The sequence below is a fragment of the Bidens hawaiensis genome, unplaced genomic scaffold (genome assembly GCF_021521415.1).
Source record: "Bidens hawaiensis isolate Kalapana, Puna unplaced genomic scaffold, B.hawaiensis_p1.1 tig00001521_1, whole genome shotgun sequence".
Classification (NCBI taxonomy): domain Eukaryota; kingdom Viridiplantae; phylum Streptophyta; class Magnoliopsida; order Asterales; family Asteraceae; genus Bidens; species Bidens hawaiensis.
The window spans coordinates 2448078-2472789 of NW_027491087.1; the positions used below are offsets into that span (position 1 = coordinate 2448078).

General features: G+C 37.4%; 2 protein-coding genes and 2 pseudogenes across 3 annotated transcripts; 1 reads left to right on the plus strand and 3 right to left on the minus strand.

Annotated features, from left to right (window-relative positions):
- The first annotated feature begins 1899 nt into the window (after positions 1 to 1899).
- Positions 1900 to 3666, plus strand: LOC143584328 (B-box zinc finger protein 21-like). Of its 2 annotated transcripts, none has more exons than XM_077066412.1 (2): positions 1900 to 2707; positions 3304 to 3666. In XM_077066412.1, the coding sequence occupies exons 1-2, from the start codon at positions 2153 to 2155 to the stop codon at positions 3664 to 3666; spliced, it is 918 nt and encodes a 305-aa protein (XP_076922527.1). In that variant the 5' UTR covers positions 1900 to 2152. The 2 variants fall into 2 exon arrangements, with proteins under 2 accessions (XP_076922527.1, XP_076922533.1); XM_077066418.1 differs by having other exon boundaries at positions 3316 to 3666.
- Positions 3667 to 6845: 3179 nt separating this feature from the next.
- LOC143584640 (porphobilinogen deaminase, chloroplastic) lies at positions 6846 to 14287 on the minus strand. Its single transcript, XM_077066655.1, has 5 exons — positions 14201 to 14287; positions 8614 to 9019; positions 8328 to 8534; positions 7244 to 7421; positions 6846 to 7164 (listed from the first exon to the last, which is right to left on the minus strand). The coding sequence occupies exons 2-5, from the start codon at positions 8974 to 8976 to the stop codon at positions 7052 to 7054; spliced, it is 861 nt and encodes a 286-aa protein (XP_076922770.1). The 5' UTR covers positions 8977 to 9019; positions 14201 to 14287; the 3' UTR covers positions 6846 to 7051.
- Positions 14288 to 21047: 6760 nt separating this feature from the next.
- On the minus strand, positions 21048 to 23803 carry LOC143584650 (putative TPR repeat-containing protein At1g05150 pseudogene; annotated as a pseudogene).
- A 205-nt stretch (positions 23804 to 24008) lies between these two features.
- LOC143584824 (U6atac minor spliceosomal RNA) lies at positions 24009 to 24106 on the minus strand (annotated as a pseudogene).
- Between the last annotated feature and the right edge of the window lie 606 nt (positions 24107 to 24712).

Below are 24712 nucleotides of genomic sequence, written 5' to 3' on the forward strand. Positions count from 1 at the left end.
CTACCCGCATCACACCCAAAGATCAAGCAGAAAAGTCGGGAATTTCTGCACGTGACATTAGGACTTCCGCGGGAAGAATCCCCATGGAAAACCTTAAAACTAAACCCTTTTCAAAACCCTTTGCTTAAGTCCAAAAGTTCACCTCAGTTATTAAATTCATGAGAAGAACAATGGACTGGGGGGACTTGAAGAGGTAGGTCCCAGCAGAGCTCAGTTGGACCCGCAAGACTCACCGTTAAGAAGGACGTCTGCGCAGAAACCAACTGGGTCCGCAGGACCCACCATGCTCAGAGACGTGATGTCCTTACGCGCAGTACGCAAGCTGTTCCCGCAGGAAAAGCCTCCCAATGGTGAAGTACTCTGCCTGTTCCCGCAGCTGCGGATACAAGCCATTAGGGAAGGCTACCTGCGCAGCAAAGCTACACGCACAAGGCACTTAACTCTCATAATAATTCAGTAATGTCACCTGAAGAAGGAATGAGCAAAGCCGGGAATACTCCCGCACAAAGCCGGGAAAACTCCCGCCCAGATGAGCCAGTCCGTACGATACTGGAGGATCTTTTGTACTGTACCTGACGAGGTATGGACAAAAGATCTGACCAAAGATACGACTGCTCACTGACAACAGTATGACGAGCAGCACGCTCTTGTACTGTATGTCACTAGTAGCTGCTGCCTACTCACCAACCTGTCGGAGGACGTGCATGGCATGGCCTGCAGTTGGTGGAACAGGAATAGTACACAGCCGGCCTGGTCACTATCAGCCGCTGCCTATCCACCAACCACCAGCATGGTATGTGCGTAGCCCACAGTTGGCAGAACAGGAACACTATTCAGCCGGCTGTACCTGCTTGGAAACCTACCTTCGGCTATAAATACTCCAACACCTCAGATTTTTTGTAGTTTCAAATAATAAAGACAAGAACACATTAGATGCTAGGTATGGAACCATAACTATGATATAAAAAACACGTATCAATCATGCATTTATATTGAAAGGAAGTGAAAAAGAGGGATAAGGTTCTCTTTGTTTTGATTAAAACAATTTCTTCATGCATCTTATCTTGACTCCGTACAACATATATATCTTCCATAGCTATAAAACAATTTCTTTATAACCAATGGCTCTGATACCAAATAATAAAGACAAGAACACATTAGATGCTAGGTATGGAACCATAACTATGATATAAAAAACACGTATCAATCATGCATTTATATTGAAAGGAAGTGAAAAAGAGGGATAAGGTTCTCTTTGTTTTGATTAAAACAATTTCTTCATGCATCTTATCTTGACTCCGTACAACATATATATCTTCCATAGCTATAAATTCCAATTTTTATACATACAAATATCTTGTCATAAAATCATTTACAATGCTTAATCACAATGGCACATATTAACAAAACACACAAATAATAAACAAATAGTTGGACACTTTTATTGATTGCAGACTATCATATTGAAACATCGACCATCATCCTACCTCTATTTAACCTAGAAAATACATAAACATACTTAAACTCAAACCGCTATTTTCTAGACTTTCAAATAATAAGATACAAATTTAAACAAACCTACTAACCAATAACTTAAAATTCTCAAACTATTAACTAAACACTAATTAATAAACTTGCATCTTTAGCCCCCCAACTTCTAACTTTGTTTCAGGATTAAACTTCCAACAAAGTAAGCACTAAAACGATTTCATCCGAGTCCAAATCGGTTACTTAAATTACCACCAAACATTTATGCATTACTAATATCAAAACAGACCGAAACACAACACGACTTTAAATGTGTTCAACATGACACAAACAAGTCGTATTCAGGTTTGAATAATCCAATCTGATATCTTAAACCCTACTTGCCCACTCTCCATTTCAATATTGAAATTTATTCCATTTAAGATTACCCGTATCTAGTTACAAAACAAAAGCTCCATCATCACCACTTTTGGTTTCCTTCCACCTCACACCCATTATATTGGTCTTCAACTTTCATATTCATCCTTATCCATTTTAATATTATACTTACTACTATTGCCCATAACACACATCATATTCATCACTTTTCATTTTAGCATCCCAAACTCTCAACACCCACCCACCCACCCACCACCACCGGACCGCCACCAAACACCCAATAATAATGAAGATCCAATGCGACGTATGCAACGAAAACGAGGCGTCGGTGTATTGCTCGGCCGACGAAGCCGCCCTATGCTCCGTCTGCGACCACCGCGTCCACCACGCCAACAAACTCGCTGGAAAACACCCGCGATTCTCCCTCCTACTCCCGTCTCAGAAAGACTCACCCGTGTGTGATATCTGTCAGGACAAAAAGGCTTTCTTGTTTTGTCAACAAGATAGAGCCATACTATGCAAAGATTGTGATCTTGCTATTCATAAAGTCAACCAACACACACAAACACACAACCGGTTTCTTCTAACCGGTGTTAAGTTATCTCCCACGGCTTCTTTATACTCTTCTTCAATTCATCCGGTGACAAATTATTCAAACGTGGTAGTACCTGATCATCAAAAGAAACCGGTTACTTATCCGATCATGAGTCAGGCTATAAGTGTTAAGACAACAAACTGCCAACAAGAGTCAACGACAAGTAGCATATCGGAGTATTTGATTGAGACGCTTCCTGGTTGGCACGTTGAAGATTTTCTTGATCCTCCTCCAAGTTTCTCTAAGGTTTGTCACCGACAATCGCTGTAAACAAGTCGAGCTTGAGTTTGAATCTATTTTTACAGCTCGAACTCGACTCAGATCGTGACTAGTTTAATTTTCTATTAAAAGATTTATACAAATGATTTAACTTTTTATTATAACTTATTAACTTTATATGTAATACAATATAAGTTTTTTTTAACTTGCATATTACAATAATTGTTGTATAAACATGTATTTAATACTATCAATAGAAACGTCATAAATAGTAAACTCTTTCAAGGTCACAAGCCTGTTTGAACATGATCCATTTATTTTTTTATTAATTAGTGTTTATACATTTAATCATTTATATATAGGTATTATTTTAACTTTAATTTTATATATGCACAATATTTAATAATAATATCATAATTATATATAACAATAATTGTTATAAAAATATATGTTAAATAAAAGTTATAATGATATATTGCTCGTTTATGCTTAAGAGTCAGCTTGATAAGTGAAGCTTATTTTTTGAACTTTTTACTATCTGATCTCTAGTAACACACACGAGTGGTTTGCCTTTTGTCTCTATTTATATTTAATAATCTAACAGCATCTTATTAATTCAATAGAATAAATTACAGGTTGGTGACAATGATCCAGGGCCAGTATGGGGTGGTGATCTAACAGATGGAAGCTTGAACAGTTCTTTAACGTCTTCAATGGGGATATGGGTCCCACAGGCACCACCGCATGCGCGGTATGCTCATGTGCACCAACAATTTGAACCTAGATCAAGTATGGGATTTGGAGTTCAAGCAAGTAACGGATCATCACTTGTATTTGCTCAAAATGATTACAATTATATTAATAAGATCACAAATGGGACAAAATTAAGCAGAAATCGGGTACCCGACAATGGACATTGCTTCATGGTGCCTCAGATTAGTCCATCTTCAACAACCTCTAAGAGATCAAGAACGCTTTGGCAATGAACCCGAACCCCATCGAGAGTTATCTTTTATTTTGTTGTTATTATGGTGTATGTTGTTGTTAGATGTTTCTTTTAATCCAAATGAGTTGTGTATGTTCTTCGATCATTTGGCTTGTGCTTTTTAACAAAAGAAACATAGATCAAGGTGTTCTTTATGTGAATTATGGTTGAATGATGTGATAACTTGAAGACTGGTCTAGGAATATAGTATATTTATTTATTATGAATTGTTGAATATGTTTATTAAAAGAGAAAATTAAACCCGGTAATATATTAATTTTTACATATTTATTTCTGATTTTTTACAAAACTATTAGCAAGTGTGATACGTTCTTTTGTTTGAAAGATGCATAAGTAAATGATATTTAATAACTTTATGTATTATATTTTCTACCTCGCGTAATACACGGGTTCTAAGCTAGTTATGATAATAAATGAATCAAATAAAAAAAATGAAATAATAATCTTAATCACAAAACATCCAACCAATCCGATGTTAATTAAACTTTTAAGGATACATAAGGAAAAGAAGAGATATAAATTAGAATAGAAATACCGTTTGATTTGTTGATTTTTGAAAAACAAAAAAAGAAAGAAGAATTAAAACTAAAGATGGAATAATACTAAAAAGATGTCATTAAATAAACAAAACAGCGTATTCTTTTTTTAAACAGCAAACATTCAGTAGTCCCACACCAATTAAAGGTTACTTTGATAAATTTTAGCTTTCAAAGAGACTCGAAATTCTGCCACCTCATCAAGAAAACCCTTAAAAACCTCTGTGGCCACTCCACGAGAATGGCCTAAATAAGTATCCTAGGAAAAAAATGGTGTACCCTAGACTGTGACAGTGTGACACTAAGGCAAGGGGTTTTGCTTTGTCTATTTGAGGAAATTAATATACCTGAAATTTGGACACCTTACACTTTTACTTGTTCTATAAAGAAAATTATATTCAACCCAAATTGGTTCAAATGAAATAGAAGGAAAATCATAAAAGACAAGGGCACAAGGTACAAGCCTCTATGTCATGAAAAAAAGGTTATAGAAGTCTCTTATGTCATGATCATATAATAGCTTTATTATTTGATAATATCAAGCTAGTTATAAATAAATTATCAGATAACTTATAAATAATGGGTTGGTGAGGGATCTGGTGTACCAGTTGCAGGGTGACGCAAGAGTCGACCATTCATCTATTAGTCGAAACTAAAGTTTTCCACATATTCAAATTTTGATAGCACAAACTTGTTTAGGTTAAAACCTGAACCCACAAATTTTATGTTACTTTTGTCATGCTTTATACCATTAGTTATTATTTTGTTGTTTATCGATATAATTAAATTGTATTTTTGGTGTTTTAATTTTGTCTCTATTGAAAATGTTATTAATAAGTTTCTATGATATTCAATAGACAGAATATGTGATAAGTTGCGCCAAGATATCCCGGGATCGTCCACTGATATAGGTGGGGTTTGTTGAGTCACATATAGCTTGTACGAAGGGATATTGTTGAGACATTTACCAACCTAATTCACTTAGTAAGAGCATGTTCTAGTTGTATCCCCTCTTTATTTCCTTTTTATTAAAGCAATATAATTATATAGGGTTGAGTTATTATAATAGATGATATAATTTTGTCAGTGGATTAGAAAAATTAATTATGATTATTATCGAGGTTAATGTTTTAAGATGTCCTTATATATATAAAGTGTTTGATGATGCTAATTATGTTAAAAATATCTTTTTAACATAAATAGCTAATTAACTAAAATGTAGCAAGTAAATCAAAATAGAATAAGGAAATATTTTTCTTATAGGCATCTTAACTTTATCTAGATGTGATGGTTACTAACACGACCCGAATTAGACATACAAACAATAGGATTTTGTGTCTTTTTGTGTTGTCTAATTTCTAACACTTAAAAGACTTAAGTTAAACTTTTACTAAAATACTAAAACACGAACAAACTGTATAGTGGTGCAGGGTAATGGTAAGAAACAAATTTACCTCACGATAAAAATGCAAATTTGTAATATTAAGTCGTCATGACTATATTTTGTCTATATGAAAACTTCGGGTTTAAAATAATTTGCTAAAAGTTAATTAGGAACATTGTGAAATTTTAAAACAAAAGTATGACTAAACCTTACATTAACGCACCTAGCATTAAAGATGATTTGGCAAAGGTTAATGAGTGAAATACCCCTCCCTTCATGGGTTAAGGGGGCATAAAAAGCTTGAATTAAAGTGGTAACGGACTTTGAATTCCTTTACACAATAATTAAGAATTATTTAGATTAAACTAACAGAGGCAAATCTTGCACGGAAAAGGATCAATATCGGGCTCAAAATTTTGGACAAAAACGGGTAAATTTAAAAGGTGGGAACCCCCGGGCCAAGCTTAAGCTTTAGGGTGAGGAACTTGGGGTGGAGTGAAAGGAAGTAAAGCGGGCAATGTGGCATCTACGCTGAGTTAAGGGGCGTAAATATATTCCCATGAACTATGGCATTGGAATTAAAGAAAAGAGATTATTTTCATTGGTTTCATTGCCTAATACTTTATTTCATAGGAAATCAACACAAAGGTTTTCGTCACGGTTTGTTTTTAAAACAAAGGTTAAACCCTACCGTATGAAGATTAATATGTCATTTGGTTAGAAAATTAGGTTGTCATGTGATGACCAAATAAGGTTGTCATGTGATGAGTATGTCCTTAACTAAACCTGTAAATCATTTTCCCAAATGGAAGTTGCTCCCAAACACACTATTATTCATTAAGCACATGACCAAACATGTCCCCATTCCTGAACACATACCCAAATGGAAGTTGACATACCATTTTTAAGGATACAATCTTGACTTTAAAATAAAACATATAGATGTGACAACGTTACCAATTTCCTTTTTCTTTAGTTGGATTGATTTGAGTGAATAAAAAAATGATTTGCAGATATATTTGACTCAACTCAAATTATATAACAAGTCAATTTCAGTGTACTCAACTTTACTCAATTTGGATGTACTCCCACAAGTCAAAACAGGTCGCTCGTTTCATATAAACCTTGCTAACCTAAAATGGGTCCAATTAAGTACCCACCCGCGACCATTGTTTTAGCCAATGATTTTAGATTTTTACCCGTTAGACCCACCGAATACAATCAATACATGATATAACCCAATCTAATAAACAGCACATTGCAGAAAAGAATACAAACCAGCAATCTTAGAAACTAATCTAGAAATTATCTCCTTAAATTACACGAATGATCAACAAAACTACATTACACAGGACAAATCAAATTGACAAATTCTATTCTTAAACTACTAAAATGATACAACAAATCAAAACAAACTCACCAGAAGCTACCCGAATTCAAAGACCTCAACTATCAAAAAAACCAGGACCCGCACGCGAGAGCAGTTCCTCACCCGCATCCTTCCCCATCAGAATCATATCTTCATAAGTATATGATCCCTTTCTAGAAGTTTCCAGAACTATAATCATAAACCAACAATCATTAGTCATCAAGTATTATCCAAACGTGTTGCATAAACCATGTGTTTTGTTAACCACCTTTTGTTCCATCAGGCGAGGCCACCAACCCTCTAAAGAGGCATCCGCCATCTTCATCTTTACACGCATATCCAGCTATCGGTGTTCTACAAGATCCATCAAGTGTTAGTAGGAAAGCCCGTTCACATGCAACCGCTAACCTTGTGTCTTCGTGGTTTAGCTTTGCTATGTAATTAGCCTGCAAAGTTGAATCACATTTAGCATAAGTATTTTACTATTTCAAACCCATGCAATTAAATTGTTCGTGTTGATGGGTCAAACTCTACATGAACCCCGAAAGTTTACCCAAATCTGAACACAACACACTTATTCACGGATTGATACAAACACGACCTGTTTAACCAGGAAAACTTTCTATTGTTTTGCATGTTGAGACTATAAAGTGACAAATCTAGAACCAAAATTACAAATGTGTATGGGTGTGCATGAAACCAAAAAAACCAATCCGTACCCGAACCCAAGCGGAAACTTGATGGTTTGGTTTTATATTTTTGTAGAAACCAAACTTTTAGTTGTGTTTCGGTTTTGCGTGTAACTAAAACCGAAAAATCCGAACTGAATAGTTTTACCTATATATTTTAGCTCAAACGCATAATAATCAATTGTAATTAATTAATTAATTAACAAAAATATTTATGGCCAGATTCATTATTTTCTGCTAATTCTTTTTTTCAGTCCATAGATGTCTAGCCCAAATGGTAAAACCGAAACTGAACAATTTTCAAATACTCAAAAGCCGAATTTTCGTCTTTTAGTTCGGGTTGAGCCCAACAACTACGTTTAAACTATAAAACCTGATGCTCAGTTCTGTTTTATCTTTTAAACTTTGGCACAAAACATACAATCAGTATAAGTTATGATATATATAACACAAGTTTATTATAACAGATATAAAACAAACGGTCAATCCGCAAACCCACCTGACCAACCTGAAAACAACCCATGTAGCTCAACATGCAAACTTGATGTTAGGTTCATGTCGTGTGTTCATTTCATATCAGAAACTCACACCTCTAACTTCAAATACTGAACCATTTACTTATGAATCGAGAGAACAAAACCAGAACTAAACGAAATAACTTACCATCGTATCATCACCTTCTCGGCATGCGATCCCAATCGCACCTTGTGCAACAGCAGGAAGCCTATCATCAATAGGAAGAATGGAAGACACGTGTTCAGTCATGTTTAGCCGTTTTAGTCCAGCCAATGCTAATAATGTTGCTTCAACGACACCATCATTTAGTTTCTTTAATCTAGTCTGCACATTGCCTCTAAAATTCTCCAACACCTACAAAGATTACAATAACAAAATTAAGGTGCGTTTGGATGTGGGTATTAAATCATATTACATGTTCATCTGGTCTTACAGTGAGTGACGGATATCTATGAAGAAGTTGAGACTTTCTTCTGAGTGATGCAGTACCAACAACGCTTCCAGCTGGCAGATCAGCTAACGAAGTTGCTTTCAATGAAATAAACGCATCACGAACATCTTCACGTGGCAGATTGCAGGGCAAAATTGTCTTTTCAGGGAGATAAGTAGGAACATCTTTCATTGAATGAACAGCAATGTCGATTTCACTATTCAACAAAGCTTCATCTATTTCTTTAGTGAACAAACCCTTGCCACCAATATCCGCAAGAGGTTGACTCAAGATTTTATCACCTGTTGTTTTGATCACCACAATTTCAATGGCTCCATCTTCTGCTAGCTCGCTACTTGAAGCCATGAGTTTATCACGTGTCTCATATGCTTGTGCGAGTGCTAATGGACTGTTTCACACATAATTCATAACAGATTTTCTTAAGACAGTGATAAATCAAGACAAAACAGCATTGATTAAAAACATATGAATAAGGGGTGTCTAGTATTTGAATAGGATCACTAGGGTTCATAGCAACCAACATGTCAGGTTTTGTTATCATGCTATCACTGTGATGTAGTTTCTAATATTTAATTAGTTGTATGAATATGTTGAATAGAGAGAAACTGCAGAATTTGTAGAGAGAGAATTAGACGGAGACGATACACCTACACCTACACCTACACCTAACCTCGCCCATATTTGACTCCACCGGAGCTCCAAATGCTATAATATAATATACATATATATATTAATCACGCTCAAAATCCTAACCCTAATTATCACAAATCGTTAAACCGAGCGATCTGCTACAAGATCCGCCTCCACCGTCATCCTCCGTCGCCGCCGTGCTCCACCACCCGTCACTCTCCTTCACCACCATCCTCCGTCGCCGTGCTCCACCACCGTCACTCTCCTCCACCACCGTGCTCCACCACCGTCACTCTTCTCCACCGTTGTGCTCCTCCATATCAGAAAGGTTTGATTTTCGTTTTCCCCGTAAAACCACTTTGATTGTAGACAAAATTTCACATACTGTACAGTGCACATACACCCATTTTGCAGCCAACTTTAGATTTTTTTAAACAGTTTTATTATTGATCTTTTAATTTATTTTTTTTATTGTTTTCTCCGAAAATCTGTTTAATTAAGATTTTTATTAATTTTCGTTTTTTTGTTAATATTGAATAAACCAGATCTGTAACTTGTAGCATTATTATTATTATTGTGGGTATTATTATTATTATTATTATTATTATTATTATTATTATTATCATTGTTGGTATTATTATTATTATTATTATTATTTTTGTGTACGCAATTATTATTATTTTTGCTGCCGTTGGGGGTCCCAAAGCAAAAGAGTGAGCTTCTTGTAACCTGGCTGCCGTTGAGCTGTATCTGCCTTCATCATCTTCACGGTATACTCGTTCCTTTCTCACTATTATTATTATTATTAGTATTATTATTATTATTATCATTAGAACATACGTGATCCGGATCTTTGGAGTTTATTTTCATTTTAAGATCTCTTGACTATTATTGTTATTGCTACACACTATTATTATTATTATTATTAGTTTCTGTTACTATTATTATTATTATTATTATTGACTTGGTGTTCTATTGCTTGTGTTTGTGTGATTAGTTGCAACCATAGAGCGTAGGAACCATGACTATTACTTGAGACCATGTCCTGAAACGAGGGGTGTAGGAAAGAGTAAAGATAGGGAGCGTATATTGCGTTTGGCTTCTTGGAATGTAGGAACATTAAATGGTAAGTTGCTAGAATTGGTAGATGTGCTTAAAAGACGTAGGGTTCAGATAGCATGCCTCCAGGAGACTAAGTGGAAAGGACATAGAGGGGCTGATGTAATGGGTATAAGTTGTGATACTCGGGGTCTGATGGAGCTAGAAATGGAGTGGGGTTTCTAGTGGCTAAGGAAATACACACTAGTGTGGTGGAGGTGATAAGACATAATGACAGGATTATGGTGTTGAAATTAGTACTAGGAGAGGAAGTAGTGGCAGTAGTCTCCGCCTACGCGCCTCATGTAGGCCTAGGGGATCAGGAAAAGAGAGAATTTTGGGATTGCCTAGACGCAGTGGTAGGGGGCATACCTAGGGGGGAGAGGATTTGCATAGGAGGTGATTTTAATGGACACATTGGTAAGGCTAACGATGGTTTTCAACCCGTACATGGGGGTTTCGGTTTTGGTGATAGGAATGAGACCGGAACAGATCTTTTAGAGTTTGCGGTGGCACATGACCTAGGTATTATAAATTCTTATTTTAGGAAACAAGATTCTCATTTAATCACTTTTAGCAGTGGCGGACGCGACACGCTAATTGACTACCTTTTGATGAGGCAAGGAGACCGACGTTGGTGGAAGGACTGCAAAGTCATACCTGGGGAGGCAGTTGTGACTCAACATCGACTTCTAGTGACAGATATAGCCTTCAGAAATAAGCTGACTATTCGAGAGAAGAAAGGTACACCGAGAATTCGATGGGGAAATTTGAAGGACGAAAATCTCCTACTGTTTAAGGATAAACTCATACTGCATACGCGGGCTCGACTAAATGGGGACTCAACTCATATATGGGAAGCTATGGAGACAAAGATCATCCAAGTAGCAAAGGAGACTCTCGGGGTCACAACAGGAAAGACAAGTGGGCATAAGGAGTCTTGGTGGTGGAATGACGCAGTGCAAGACAAGATAAGGGACAAACAAGGATGTTTTAGGGAGCTAATGAGGTGCACGAATGAGGAGGAGCGAGTGGAATTGAGGGACAACTACAAAACGGCCAAGATAGAGGCGAAGAAGGCAGTGGCGGAAGCAAAGAAGGCGGCCTTTAAACGGATGTATGAAAGTCTAGAAACAAAAGAGGGGGAACATGCTATGTTTAAGATTGCCAAAGCCAGGGAGCGTAGAAGGCAAGATCTAGGACCAGTGAAGTTCATAAAGGATACAGATGGGCATGTACTGGTCAAGGAGCAGGACATCAAGCTAAGATGGCAAACCTACTTCCACAATCTTTTTAACAATGGGAGAGCTTACCAAGAAGAACATGACAACACAAACTTTCAACTACAACAATCGAATAACTGCTACTGCCGACGGATCACACGAGAAGAGGTGAAGGATGCACTTAGGAGGATGGGAAGGTCTAAGGCGGTTGGCCCAGACAACATACCCATCGAGGTGTGGAAGTGTCTGGGGGAGGAAGGAGTCATGTGGTTAACTACCCTGTTCAATAGTATTCTCAAATCAGGTAAGATGCCAGACCAGTGGAGGAGCAGCGCTGTAGTTCCTATCTATAAGAACAAAGGAGATGCCCAATGTTGTGGTAACTACCGAGGAATCAAACTACTAAGTCATACTATGAAGCTATGGGAAAGAGTGATTGAGGTTAGACTTAGACGAGAAACTCAGGTTACGGTCAACCAATTTGGCTTCATGCCGGGGCGTTCCACCACAGAGGCAATACACCTTATAAGAAGATTAATGGAAAAGTATAGGGAGAAGAAGCGTGATCTACATATGGTGTTTATTGACCTAGAAAAGGCCTACGACAGTGTGCCACGACAGGTGCTCTGGGAGTGCTTGGAGGGTAGAAGAGTGCCCAGGAAATACATAGAGATAATTATGGATATGTATACCAGGAGTGAAACAAGTGTCCGTGCGCCAGTGGGGGATACTGATTTCTTTCCTGTAGAGGTAGGTCTTCACCAGGGGTCAGCGTTGAGCCCGTTTCTTTTTGCAGTAGTCTTGGATGAGTTGTCAAAGTCGATTCAGGGGACTCTCCCGTGGTGCATGATGTTCGCAGACGATATTGTGTTACTTGCTGAGAAAAAACAAGATCTAAACATGAGGCTTGAGGAGTGGCGAACAACCTTAGAGACAAAAGGTTTAAAGATTAGCCGATCTAAGACGGAGTACCTCCACTGTGATTTTGGTGGGATAAACGACAATGAAGACGCACAGATCACAATTGAAGGGCAGGTGGTCCCGCAGGTAACGAAGTTCAAGTATTTAGGATCATTTGTACAGAGCGATGGGGAATTAGACATGTGATGTGACCCACCGAGTTCAGGTAGGATGGTGTAGATGGAAAGCAGCCACAGGTATAATGTGCGACAAGAGTTTCCCGATTAAACTAAAGGGAAAATTCTATAGGGTGGCAGTTAGACCTGCAATGCTATATGGAACAGATTGTTGGGCCATCAAGAAGGCACAAGTGCGGAAGATGGAGGTAGCAGAAATGAGAATGCTACGTTGGATGTGTGGGCACACAAGGCTAGACCGAATAAGAAACGTTGTGTTTCGCGAGAGATTAGGGGTGGCGAACATAGCAGACAAGATAAGAGAGTGGAGATTGAGATGGTTTGGACATGTAAAGAGAAGACAGACAACGAATCCTGTTAGATCCGTAGAAAACATTACTATAGAGGGGAGGAGGGGTAGAGGACGACCGAAATTGACTTGGGATGAGAGGATTAGGCATGATTTGATAGACCTAAACCTCTCCGAGGACATGGTTGAGGATAGGAATTCGTGGAGAAGTAGAATTAAAGTTAAGGATTTTTAGAGAGAATTGAATACCTTAGGGCTTAGACTTAACTTATTTAGGTCACATACCATAATGGTATTTCCCTTACATATATTATTATTATTATTATTATTATTATTATTATTATTATTATAATTATTATTAGCTTTTATATAGCTGTTAAACTGTGATCTTATTATTAATATTATTATAATTAGTAGTAGTTTTTATATAACTGTTAAACTTTGATTTCTTTTATTTTGCTTCATACACATGTACTTAGAGCCGAGGGTCTCTCTGGAAGCCACCTCTTTATTCCTTTGGATAGAGGTACGGTGTGCCTACATCCCACCCTCCCCAGACCCTACTTATAGCTTTGCTGTCGGTGGGATTTTACTGGGCATGATTGATTGATTGATTGATAGTATTTGAATAGGGCTTGAAAACTCGAAACTCAATTCAACTCAAATTCGAATTCAAGGTTCGAGTTCGGTCTTCAAAAAATCAAATTCGATTTCAGTAATCAAATTTTGAATCATATGCGAATTCATGATTTTAAATTCGATTTGTAAGTTGGATTCAAATAATGCGCTTTATTTTTATTTCATACTCTCTCTCTCTCTCTCTCACACACACACACAAATATATATATATAACTCGAATCGAATTATCATTGAAATTTGAATTCGAATCGATTTGTCGAATCTAGTGTGAATTCGAATCAGACTTTATAATTTCGAAATTCGAATAATTTGGAATTCGGTTCGTTGAACACCCCTAAATGAAGATTAATCAATTAATATGAAGTTTATAATCTGCATTTAAGGTTCAAGAGTGTAACCCTAATATCAATGAATGGTTATGTATGAGTTGAGATTGTAATATTATTTATTTATAAGAGGAATATGTGTAGTAATATTAATTGGTAATTTGATTTCTGCTACAGAAATCTCAATCAATAACTAACCGGTCATATCATTTGGAAACAAACAGAAAAGAATGAATATTAATTATTAATAATAACTACTACTGGTACCTTCCTCTGGTGCCAATTCTGATAAGAGCAACCTTTTTGTGGGTCTGTTGTTCGACTGCGGAGACTGAGGCTTTGATGAAGAATGTGTTACTGGTGGATTGCATCCGTTGGCAGAAATGAATGATGACCTGAAGGAGGTGTTAATTTAATGTCTCCATCTATAAAAGAAACAAGGATTTGGTGGAGACTGAAGCAGATCGATCAAAGGAGGAGGATATGGATGCCGGTTTCATTAGTACTGGTTGGATTTCATTTTTTTATTTACTTTTAATTCAATTGTAATTATTATAATTAACTAGTTTTTTTATCCGGTAAAACTTGGGTGTTGGTAAAACGTAAGTGTTATCGGTCCCGGGTGTTGTGGTGGTGAGTCGACGCGAATTCGGTTAGTTTCGGCTACGTTCGTTACAATACCTGAAGTAAACAGAAAAGTCGTTAAAACCCGGACGTTGATAAAAACCTAATGTTGTCCATTTGGGCGTTTCATCGGTGAGTTGAGACAAATAACCGTTTAATTATCAAATTTGAAAAACAAAACAGAAAAAAATGATGTTGACCATTTTGGTGCCGCCACATGGCCTTGGCCCAATAGGGGTTTAGCGGCACCAAAGTTGTCAATTGTATATATGTATAATATCGTACGCCAATCTTATATATATATATATATATATATATGGATTTTAATTTTACTTATTGTAAGAGTGTTAATAGTATACTTAGAGTTTGATTATAAAAGTGAGACGTGAACGCACTACACTTATTCTTATTGCATCTTCAACACGTTCAGCAGCCGCAAACATTGATGTAAAAGAGACAAAATGATGCGTGAGAGAGAGTTAAGGCTTTGTGAGAGACAAAGGAAAGAGAAAGTGCAACACGACTAGCCATATGGAAATTAGTGTAGCCCGTTAGGTGCTAATGTGAAAGAGAGAGGGATGCGATTCGTGAGCCTCTATTAAGGATGTCCTTAAGAGCACTTGCAAGCCAGTTTTTTTAACCGACGATCACAGACGGTGAAAGACTTTCCTGTGATAGGGTAGAAAGGTGGTGACGTCCCTAAAAGAAGAGTCGCTTGGAGATGAGCTCTAGTGATCGTTGTGGCTCCGTTCGTGGGTGTGCCTACGAATGATGCTCAGTCAAAATTCGATATTGAATTCTTATTCTTTTATCCGAATAGTTGTAATATTTTTTGTGTTTTATGTAACATTTTCTTTATAAAAAGAGAAGTACCCTCATAAGTTCTATAAAAATAATAAATAATGCAAAACTCACTTTCACCTTCCCATACCATACCTCAACTCCTCAAGTCATCAACTAAAGAATTAAGACATGGACTATCCAAGCCTGGCCCCTAATCCTTTATAAGCCCATGCCAAGACCCAACTATTATCTCCAATAAGTACGCATATGGTCCAATACAAATCAAATATAACATACATCCGGCGCCGGAGCAAGTAGGTAAAACTCGGACGATGGTAAAACCTAAGCGTTATCAGTCACGGGTGTTGATGCGATAAGTCAAGGTGAATTAATCGATTTTGATTGTGGTGCATTATGTACAGTGGCGGATCTAGGAAATTTTCTTACAGGGGTCGGAAATTTTTTTTGGGTCGGTATTCAGTTATATCAAAAAAAATTTGTTCGGGTTCGGTCATTCGGGTCGGGTCAAATCGCAACACAACTTTTTTGGTTTGGTCCGTTCAGCCGTTCCGGTCGGGTCGAATCGGGTCGGCTCACATGATATATATATAACCCAACAAAATATTATTATAAATACATAATTAAAATACAATTTATTTAAATTGTGCTCTACGGATTATTATTTTTTGAAATAAAACCGAAAACGTCATCTACTTTGTCACTGGCGGAACCAGATTTTTTATGACTATGGTCACATTGTAATTCCTATTTGCATAAATGTATATTAAATATATATATTCTGGGTGATATCCAGCCACTTGACTGATTTTAAGTTGAGAACTCTATGCCAGATATTTATACCGATCAATATTTATTTTAAGGTTATTTTTAGTATAGACATAAAATATCAAATATAATTTGAGTCTAATAAATAAAAAAGATGATAAATTAAATTAAATAAAATTTAGAGTTTTAGACAATAAAGAACCAAATGTATTTATATGATTTTATACTAGATCGAATAAAATAACAAAATAAATAAATAAACTATAGGAAAAAATTTCTTAATATTTCTTAGTCTGCAAAAGTGATTGTCAGGTTTGATGTCCCACCCATCATCGAACATTTTAAAGAAAATTTTAATAAATTAAAGTATTTATTGTTAGATATTTAACCAGCCAAGAAGCCCAAGTGAAACATAAATATAGGGCATCCCAGGCCCAAACCTCTATTTTCCTTCCTTCTTTATCATTCAAACACCACCTGCATAAACCAGCCGCCGGCCGGAATAAAATCATCCTAACTTCTTTCTTCTAGCTTTCTTTCATCACATGTCGGATTTAGAAATTCCACAGGGTCGGTGTCAAAATTTCACAGGGTCGGTTAAGATTTTAACAATATAATAGTGTACTAATTTATTGTTTTTCACAGTATGTACGTAGGTCCGCCCCGGATTATGTATTGAAACTTAAAACAAAATATATATATAAAAATTGAGGTGGCTCAATGGGGTTTTCGGTCGGTTAAAGTCGAGCGTTGTTAAAACCCAACGTTGTCAATCGTTGGCTTTGAGACTATGAGTCGACACAAATTCGGTTGGTCTTCGTCAAGTTTGTTACGTATCATAACTAAATCAAAACAAATTTGGCACTCTATCGGTTTTTGTTACGATACTGAAACTAAAACAATATGTAGTGAGCTTATACAAATTCGGTTTGGTGGTGATTTCTGTATCCTAAACGCGTGTCAGACGCCCTTCGGTTTGGTTCGGTGGTGTGTCTGTATCCGAAAACGAGCCGTTGTTTTATCCGTTTTATTTATCATTTCAAATTTCTATTCGTTACCGGTGATTTTCCTATCAGCGAGTGTTTTAACAATAAGTTCGATTATGTGGATGTCTTACTCTCAACTAGAAACTCACATAACTCTACAACAAAATCAGGGATTAACAGAGGATATAAACACTTAAAAGAGATGGGGGATAGTGATGCTACAAGTAGTTTAAACATTTACCTCCAAATAAATATATTTGGTTACATTCTACATTGAAACCATATCAATACTATTTGAATAAGTGTCTTAAAATTACTATAAAAAAAACAAAATACTCTAACACAACCATGTCCATCTCTACCTATACAAATACTCTTCAGAAATCTAAACACTGAGGTGTTCAAAAAAACCGGTTACGGAACCGGTTTGGGCGGTTAACCGGAAAACCGGTTTTTTAAAAACCGGTTATTTTAAAAACCGGTTTGACCGGTTTACGTAACCGGTTTACGTATCGGTTATACTTTTTGGAGCCAAAACCGGTTTTATAACCGGTTATAAAAAAAACCGGTTTTTTTTAATAACCGGTTATTAAAAAACCGGTTAACCGGTTTTTAAAATAACCGGTTTATAGCCGTTATAAAAAAACCGGTTAACCGGTTTTTTAATAACCGGTTAACCGGTTAAACCGGTTTTCGAACGTTACCAAACGGCTTTATAGCCGTTTTTTTTTTTTTTTTGCCCGTTTTTTTAGCCGTTTTTTTGGTTTTTTTACCCCCACAAACATCTATATATAGTTTAGGTTGGGTATTGGTTAGATCACACTTGATTATACAACTCCAAAAGCTCTAAACGTTTATTTCATACGCGATTATAACTCCAAACGCTCTTCTTTCGTAGTCGTTTATTTCATACTCGAGTATACCACTCTTAATTCGTAGTCGATTATCATGGCCTCCCAAAGTGCTGCTTCATCGGTCAACATGGGTGCCTCGAACACGGGAGAAACCGTCGTTCGGGTCATCCCCACGAAACGAAACCAAGATATTTGGCAACATTTCGACCTATGCGAAATGTCTAACGGAACCCAAAAAGCTAGATGCAAACATTGTTTGAAGTTTTATAACAAAGAAGCAAACTCCAGTTTAAGAGCTCATGTAGAAAGGCCCTCTTGCAAGGTCTTGAAGGACGAATCCGGAAGTAGTTCGCAGCCGGAGATGACGAATCAAGGAACGGTGTTTACGTACGACCTTGAAGCGGTACGTCAACAGTTTGGCAACTTTGTGATTCAACAATCACTTCCTTTCAACCACTTCGACAACCCTCAATTCACGGAGATGATGCAAAAGTATGTTCAACCACGCTACCAACACGTAAGTCGTTCGACCCTTAGAAGAGATATGCTTAAAGCATGGAAAAACGCTAAATCCGAACTAATTTCATACTTTTCAAACTTACAAACTGGTGTGAACTTAACAACGGATGTGTGGTCGGTACCTAATGGTTCGCCCGACTCATACATTTGTGTGACGGCTCATTGGGTTGACCCCCGGTCGTGGCAAATGATGAAACGAACCGTTGCGTTTCAATTGTTTGATTACCCGCACACGGGTAGAAATATTTTTAAACTCTTGGATAAAGTCATTCGACAATACAAGATTGAAGATAAAATCTTTTCAATATCGTTTGATAACGCGTCCAACAATACGGCCGCGGTTGGCCATTTAAAATTAAAGTATAAACCTATTTGTGATGGAGCGTTTTTTCATAGCCGATGCATTGCACATATTATCAACTTGGCCGTGCAAGATGGGTTAAACGTGATCGAAACGCAAAGAAACAATTTTAAAAGAATGTTACGAGATGTTTTTAGCAACAATAAAACATTTTCAAGATACAAAAAATTTTGTGATGAAGCTAATTGTCAATGGTTGGGGCCCAATTGGGATTGTCCAACAAGATGGAACTCGACTTGTGATATGTTTGAGAAAGCCATCCAACAAAAAGAATCACTAGTTGCGTTTCATCAAATAATGTCAAGTAGGGGTAAATGTGCACCGTACGATCCTAGAAACTGGTTATTGATTGAGATCGTTACGGAGGTTCTTCAAATTTTTAAATCTTGCACAACTAGTTTATCCGGGGTTTACTATCCAACAAGCCCCATTGCTTTACCAAAAATTGCTGTCATGTGCACAAAGTTGACTGAAATTCATTGTAGGGGTGCACCTTATTTTGATATGGGTGCAAAAATGAAAGAAAAATTTATAAAATATTTTCAACAACTACCCGCTGTTTTGACCTGTGCGGCTGCGTTAAACCCTTGCATCAATGTTGGTGGTGTTGAAGCTTTAATAGAAAAAATTTGTGATGAGCTAGGGTTAAACGACGATCAAAACCCCTATTATAGCCAAACTTTAAAGAATGATTTCAACACCACATTGGCAAACATGTATGATGTTTACCTTACAAAACACGGGTCGTCTTCCCAAATTCATGACTCGTTAAGAGCTGTTGCCCAATCCCAATCCCAAACCGACCTTGAAATGGGGATGTACTACATGATTTGGGAAGACGCCGGTAAACGTCAAAGGGTAAACACCCCAAGCAGTGAACTTGGAAGGTATGGTGGTACCAACTTTGTGAAACACATGACTCCGGATGAATTTAGAAGTCTTGATTTGCTGGCTTGGTGGAGAGGTAAGGAGGATGAGTTTCCGATCCTCGCCGCCATGGCCAAAGATTTACTAACGGTCCAAGCTTCCACGGTAGCTTCGGAGTCTGCTTTTTCTGTTTCTGGCAGGGTTATATCGATTAGGAGGACTCGACTCACTCCAGCAGCTGTAGAGATGTCGATTTGCTACAAGGATTACTTGGACTCTTTAGACAGGGCACAACATCAACGCTCACTCGAGGGGGAAATGGACTATGAGGCGGCCTTGTATGAAGACGAGGTCAATCAAGGACACATTCAACCAATGACCGATGAAGAAGCCGCGTACGACGATTACCTAAGGAATAGCTCGGGATCGGGTAGCGAAGAAAATGAGTAACAAACATCAACTTGTTAATGTAATCGTGTCTAAGCATTCTTTAATGTTTGTATTTTTGAGTTACGAATATGCGATAACGATTTAATGTTTGTATTTTTAATGTAAAAGCTATAAATGAAAGTTATGTGTTTTTAATCTTCCAAGCAAAGAATGCTAACAACGAAACCCTAAACCCTAAACCCTAAAGAAAAAAAAAAAAAAAAAAAAAAAAAAAAAAAAAAAAAAAAAAAACCGGTTAACCGGTTAGACCGGTTATTAAAAACCGGTTATAAAAAACCGGTTTAATAACCGGTTCTAACCGGTTTTTAAACCGGTCCAAACCGGTTTGGCCGGTTTGAGTTTTCAGCAATAAAAACCGGTTAATAACCGGTCCGGTTATTAACCGAACCGGTTTTTTTCTGGATAAAAAAAACCGGTCCGGTTAATAACCGAACCGGTTTTTTCAAAAAAACCGATTTGTGCACCTCTACCACAAAGATTGATTTTGGTATTTCATAGAAATCATTATCATACAATCAAAAGAAAAAGATGTCATGATGGGAGACAATGTCTTAATCAAGGGTGTTAAGATTAAACAATCTTTGTTTGGTTAAAAGTAAAAGCAAAAGTAATATCTAACAACCTATAAAATGGACCCTAATCCTTTTTATTTTACTATACCAACTAACCAAATTAATTATATGTCAATTAATAACTACTATTATTTTTAGTTGTAATAATCATTGACCCCACCCCATACCTACCCTATCTTTGCCCATACATTTGTCTCCACCCCCAACACTTGATAAATAATAATTGAAACATGTATAAATATTCTAAAAAAACTATGTAACTTAAATAGTAAAGGAAATAAGATTAAGTAGCCACAAAAGGATTTATTAGAAAAAACATTCATCACACATTACAACAAGTATAAAAGCTACAACAAAAAACATTACAACATCAATCATTTTTCAACTTTTTTAATAAAAAAAACCTATGAACTAATAGTACCTTATGAACTTTTATGTGAACTTGAACTAAACCACATACACTTATCTTTCACTGCTTCACTCCCATTAGCATACTCTATGAAACTATACTCTTCTTGCTTAAAATTATGACTCACTTTCCCTTCACCATAACACTGACTACACAAGCTAAACCTTGACTTCATCTCCTTAAACCGAGACCCGATTATCGGGTATCTACAAACCGAACACGTGTGGTTTCCATGACGGTTTCGGTCTCCGGTTTCAAGCTTTAACAAAGTAGACATCACACCAAAACCCCACTCTTGATCATCAAACATAGTAACAAACTCGGACAAAGAGACCAAAGAAGCATCTGTTTCACCATGAATCTCCAAAACATCGCTTACTGGATGCGAAGGAATGTAGATTGATCTCAATAACTTTATGTAACATATAGCGTCGGCTTTTTTAATCTTACCACCGTGTCTTTCTTCATTAACTGGACGCCATAAAAGTGATTCAAACGCGACCCGTTTGCGTTTATCAGGCGAGCCACCACAAACCGGGGCTAAAACAGCAAAAAACATACCTAAATCCACCCTACCCGATTCGGATTCGTCAAGAACCGAGAGGATTTTAAGGTTAATCGCCTTAACCGCCCCTACAAAGGTTTCGGCTTTCAAGAAACTTAATAATCTTCTAAGAATGCATTCTAAAGCGGGCTTACGTATCGACTTTTGGGGCCCACCATACCCCGAATAGCTTAAAGGGGCGTCGGTTTCATTCATTTCCTTCTTGAGAAGCTCAACATCACATCTAAACAAGCGAGTGATTCTTTGAAATGATCGGATATCAAGGCCCGTTGCCAATTCTTGTCTTGATGATGTTTTTTCACCTAAAGTCTTAAACTTTAACGGGTCAATTACAATAACCGAATCTTCACCGTTTCCGTTAACCTTTAACTTCTTCTTTTGAAGTTGCTTTAAGTGAGATAAAGCATCATGCAACTCAACCCTACTAGTCATCTTCAAAGCTTCTTTTAAACTCTTTTTAGCTTCATCGGTCTCACCCGCACCCAACAATGACACCGCCTTATTCAACTGAGCTTGCCAATGATTAGGCCACAAGCCCAAAACCCGAACATAAACCTCAGAAGCCCGTTGGTACCGACCCATATCCATATAAAGCCCACCAAGATTATACAAAGCATCAACATGCCCCGGTTTCAAATCAATCGCCTTTTGAAACTCTTTAACCGCGTTATCATTATCCCCCATCGCGTGCAAAGCCGAAGCGAGGTCACAATGCGCGTCCGCATAATCGTTCTTCAAATAAATCGCTTCTTCTAACGCTTTAACCGCAGCCTTATGCTCACCTACACCTAACAAACCACTACCCAAAAGCTTCAAAGCCCTAAAATGTGTCGAACAAAGAATCGCAGCCTCACGATAATGCTCACACGCGTTAATAATCATACCTTCGGCTTCAAGCGAGATTCCAAGGTTCACATGAATTTGAGGAAGTAAATAACCCCATTGATTCCCACCCGCTTCCGCAGCATCCAAAGATAATATAAACTCCTCTTTCGCCTCGTTATGTCTCCCAACCGCATAATAACAGTTTCCAGCCCGAAAATGTGGGCGAACATCCGTCGGCTGTAACTCACACGCCCGTTTAAAACACAACAACCCTTCTTTAAACAGCTGGTGATCGTATAACACCCAACCGATCGCCATATGCCCGTCAAACGCCTCTTCTCTAGATCTCGACCCGTCTGCCCGTGATCTCAACGCACTCAACTCCTTAACAAAAAGACCGTAGTCGGGCTTCGCCTCGTCCCAAACAATCGGCTTGTTCGACTCCCCCACCGGGCCAAACTCCCGAGACCACCCGGGATCCGAATACATATCCGAATTCTCCCCTTTGGATTTCACATCCTTCAGTTGCTTTGTCATTAATCTCTTAATCAAAATCTCCAAATCATCAATTAGCTTCCACGTGTCATCGAATATTATCCCGTGGTTCGGTGACGCCGCCCACGTCACCGTCCGCTGCCGCGTCTCCGTCACGGGAATATTCTCCGGCGACGGAGACTTCATCTTTTCTTCAACTTCAACTTCATTTTCAGCATTAACAATAATATTATTATTAATAATAATACTAATATTATTAATATTATTATTATTATTGAATTCTAACCCTAGGGCTTCAAAATCACGATCAACGTCACCGGCGCCGTCGTCGTAAGTGCGTAACAAGCCGTCGTAAGTGAGACCCATATCGGAATCGATGAAATCAGAGTATGTACGGAAGACCTCATCAAGAATGGCGTTAATTTGCTCGTCGCTAAATTTAACCCTAGGGTTTACAGCGACGACAAGTGCGGCCATTTCTTGTCTGTTTAAGCCACCGTCGCCGTTGGAATCGAACTGCTGGAAGATCCGCTTCACCTTCTCGGATCTGCTACCTCTGGCCGCCATTGTTGTACAGAAATTGGTAAAAATGTGGGCTTTTAACAGGCAAAGGGGTTAATATTGACGCCGAAAATGGAAGAAAAGTGTAGAAATTGAGGGTAAAAGAAAGATATTATGTTTGTTGTTGTTGAGTGAGTGAGTAAAGCAAAGGGAGAGGCACGAGATTCTCTCACTGCTGCATAAATTCTTGTTTCGGTCGGCACAGGTGCAATATATCAATAACCATGTGCTCAAACAGTTCGGAAATAACAACATATGACAAAAACTATTGTTTTAACATTGATAATTTATTTTTTAAGACATTATTATCTTCTTGTTTTAACTCTCATATTAACAATTTAATTTTCTTTTATTGCATTGTTTTTTAACTATACAGGGTTTGAACCGTGATCACACTTTATCACCTCTATCAAAGTGTCAAAATAGATAGTCTTAACCGGATGTGTAACATGTAAGCTCGAAAGATGTTCACGTCCCTGTCAGAGGAGATGCCAACCATCTTTCCTTTGTCAATTTTTTGTACTAAATTTGTTATAATTAAATTAGCTTGTATTGATGTATTTAGAAAGTTTTATAGAATGCACCAAGGTGAAGGTTTTTTTTATACATCGATGTCTACTATTAAACAAAATTAAATTTTAAACATCTTTATATGGATAGTAGTTGGTTTAAATGAGATTTGATTACTTTTATGGGTAATGTTTTTGTTTAAAAGGAGATCCTACACATGTGGTTCATATTCAACAGTTCAACACAAGAAGATGATGGTGTAATGTGCAACGATCTAGACGATATAATGTGATCTATTTAGGATAACGATAACAAGACATGTTCGAAGATTTTTTTTTATACTTACTTTTGGTTTGAATTGTAGTGCTAGGTGGCTCGCCAAGCAGTGTTGGTAAAGTGGTGCCGACTGTCAGGGATTGTTATTGGCCTAGAGTTTATGGTTTTGGATTGTGGGCATCACAAGGCGTCGTTTTGACAAGCGTTAGGGGTACAAGCTGCATTGTGTCCAAAGCACTGTCTGCATGTAGGTATGCTATGTTCGCAAGCTCCAAAGCATGCACTCCTAGGAGCAAGGTTGCTAGGCGTGTTAATTTGTACAAATGTCCATCCAAA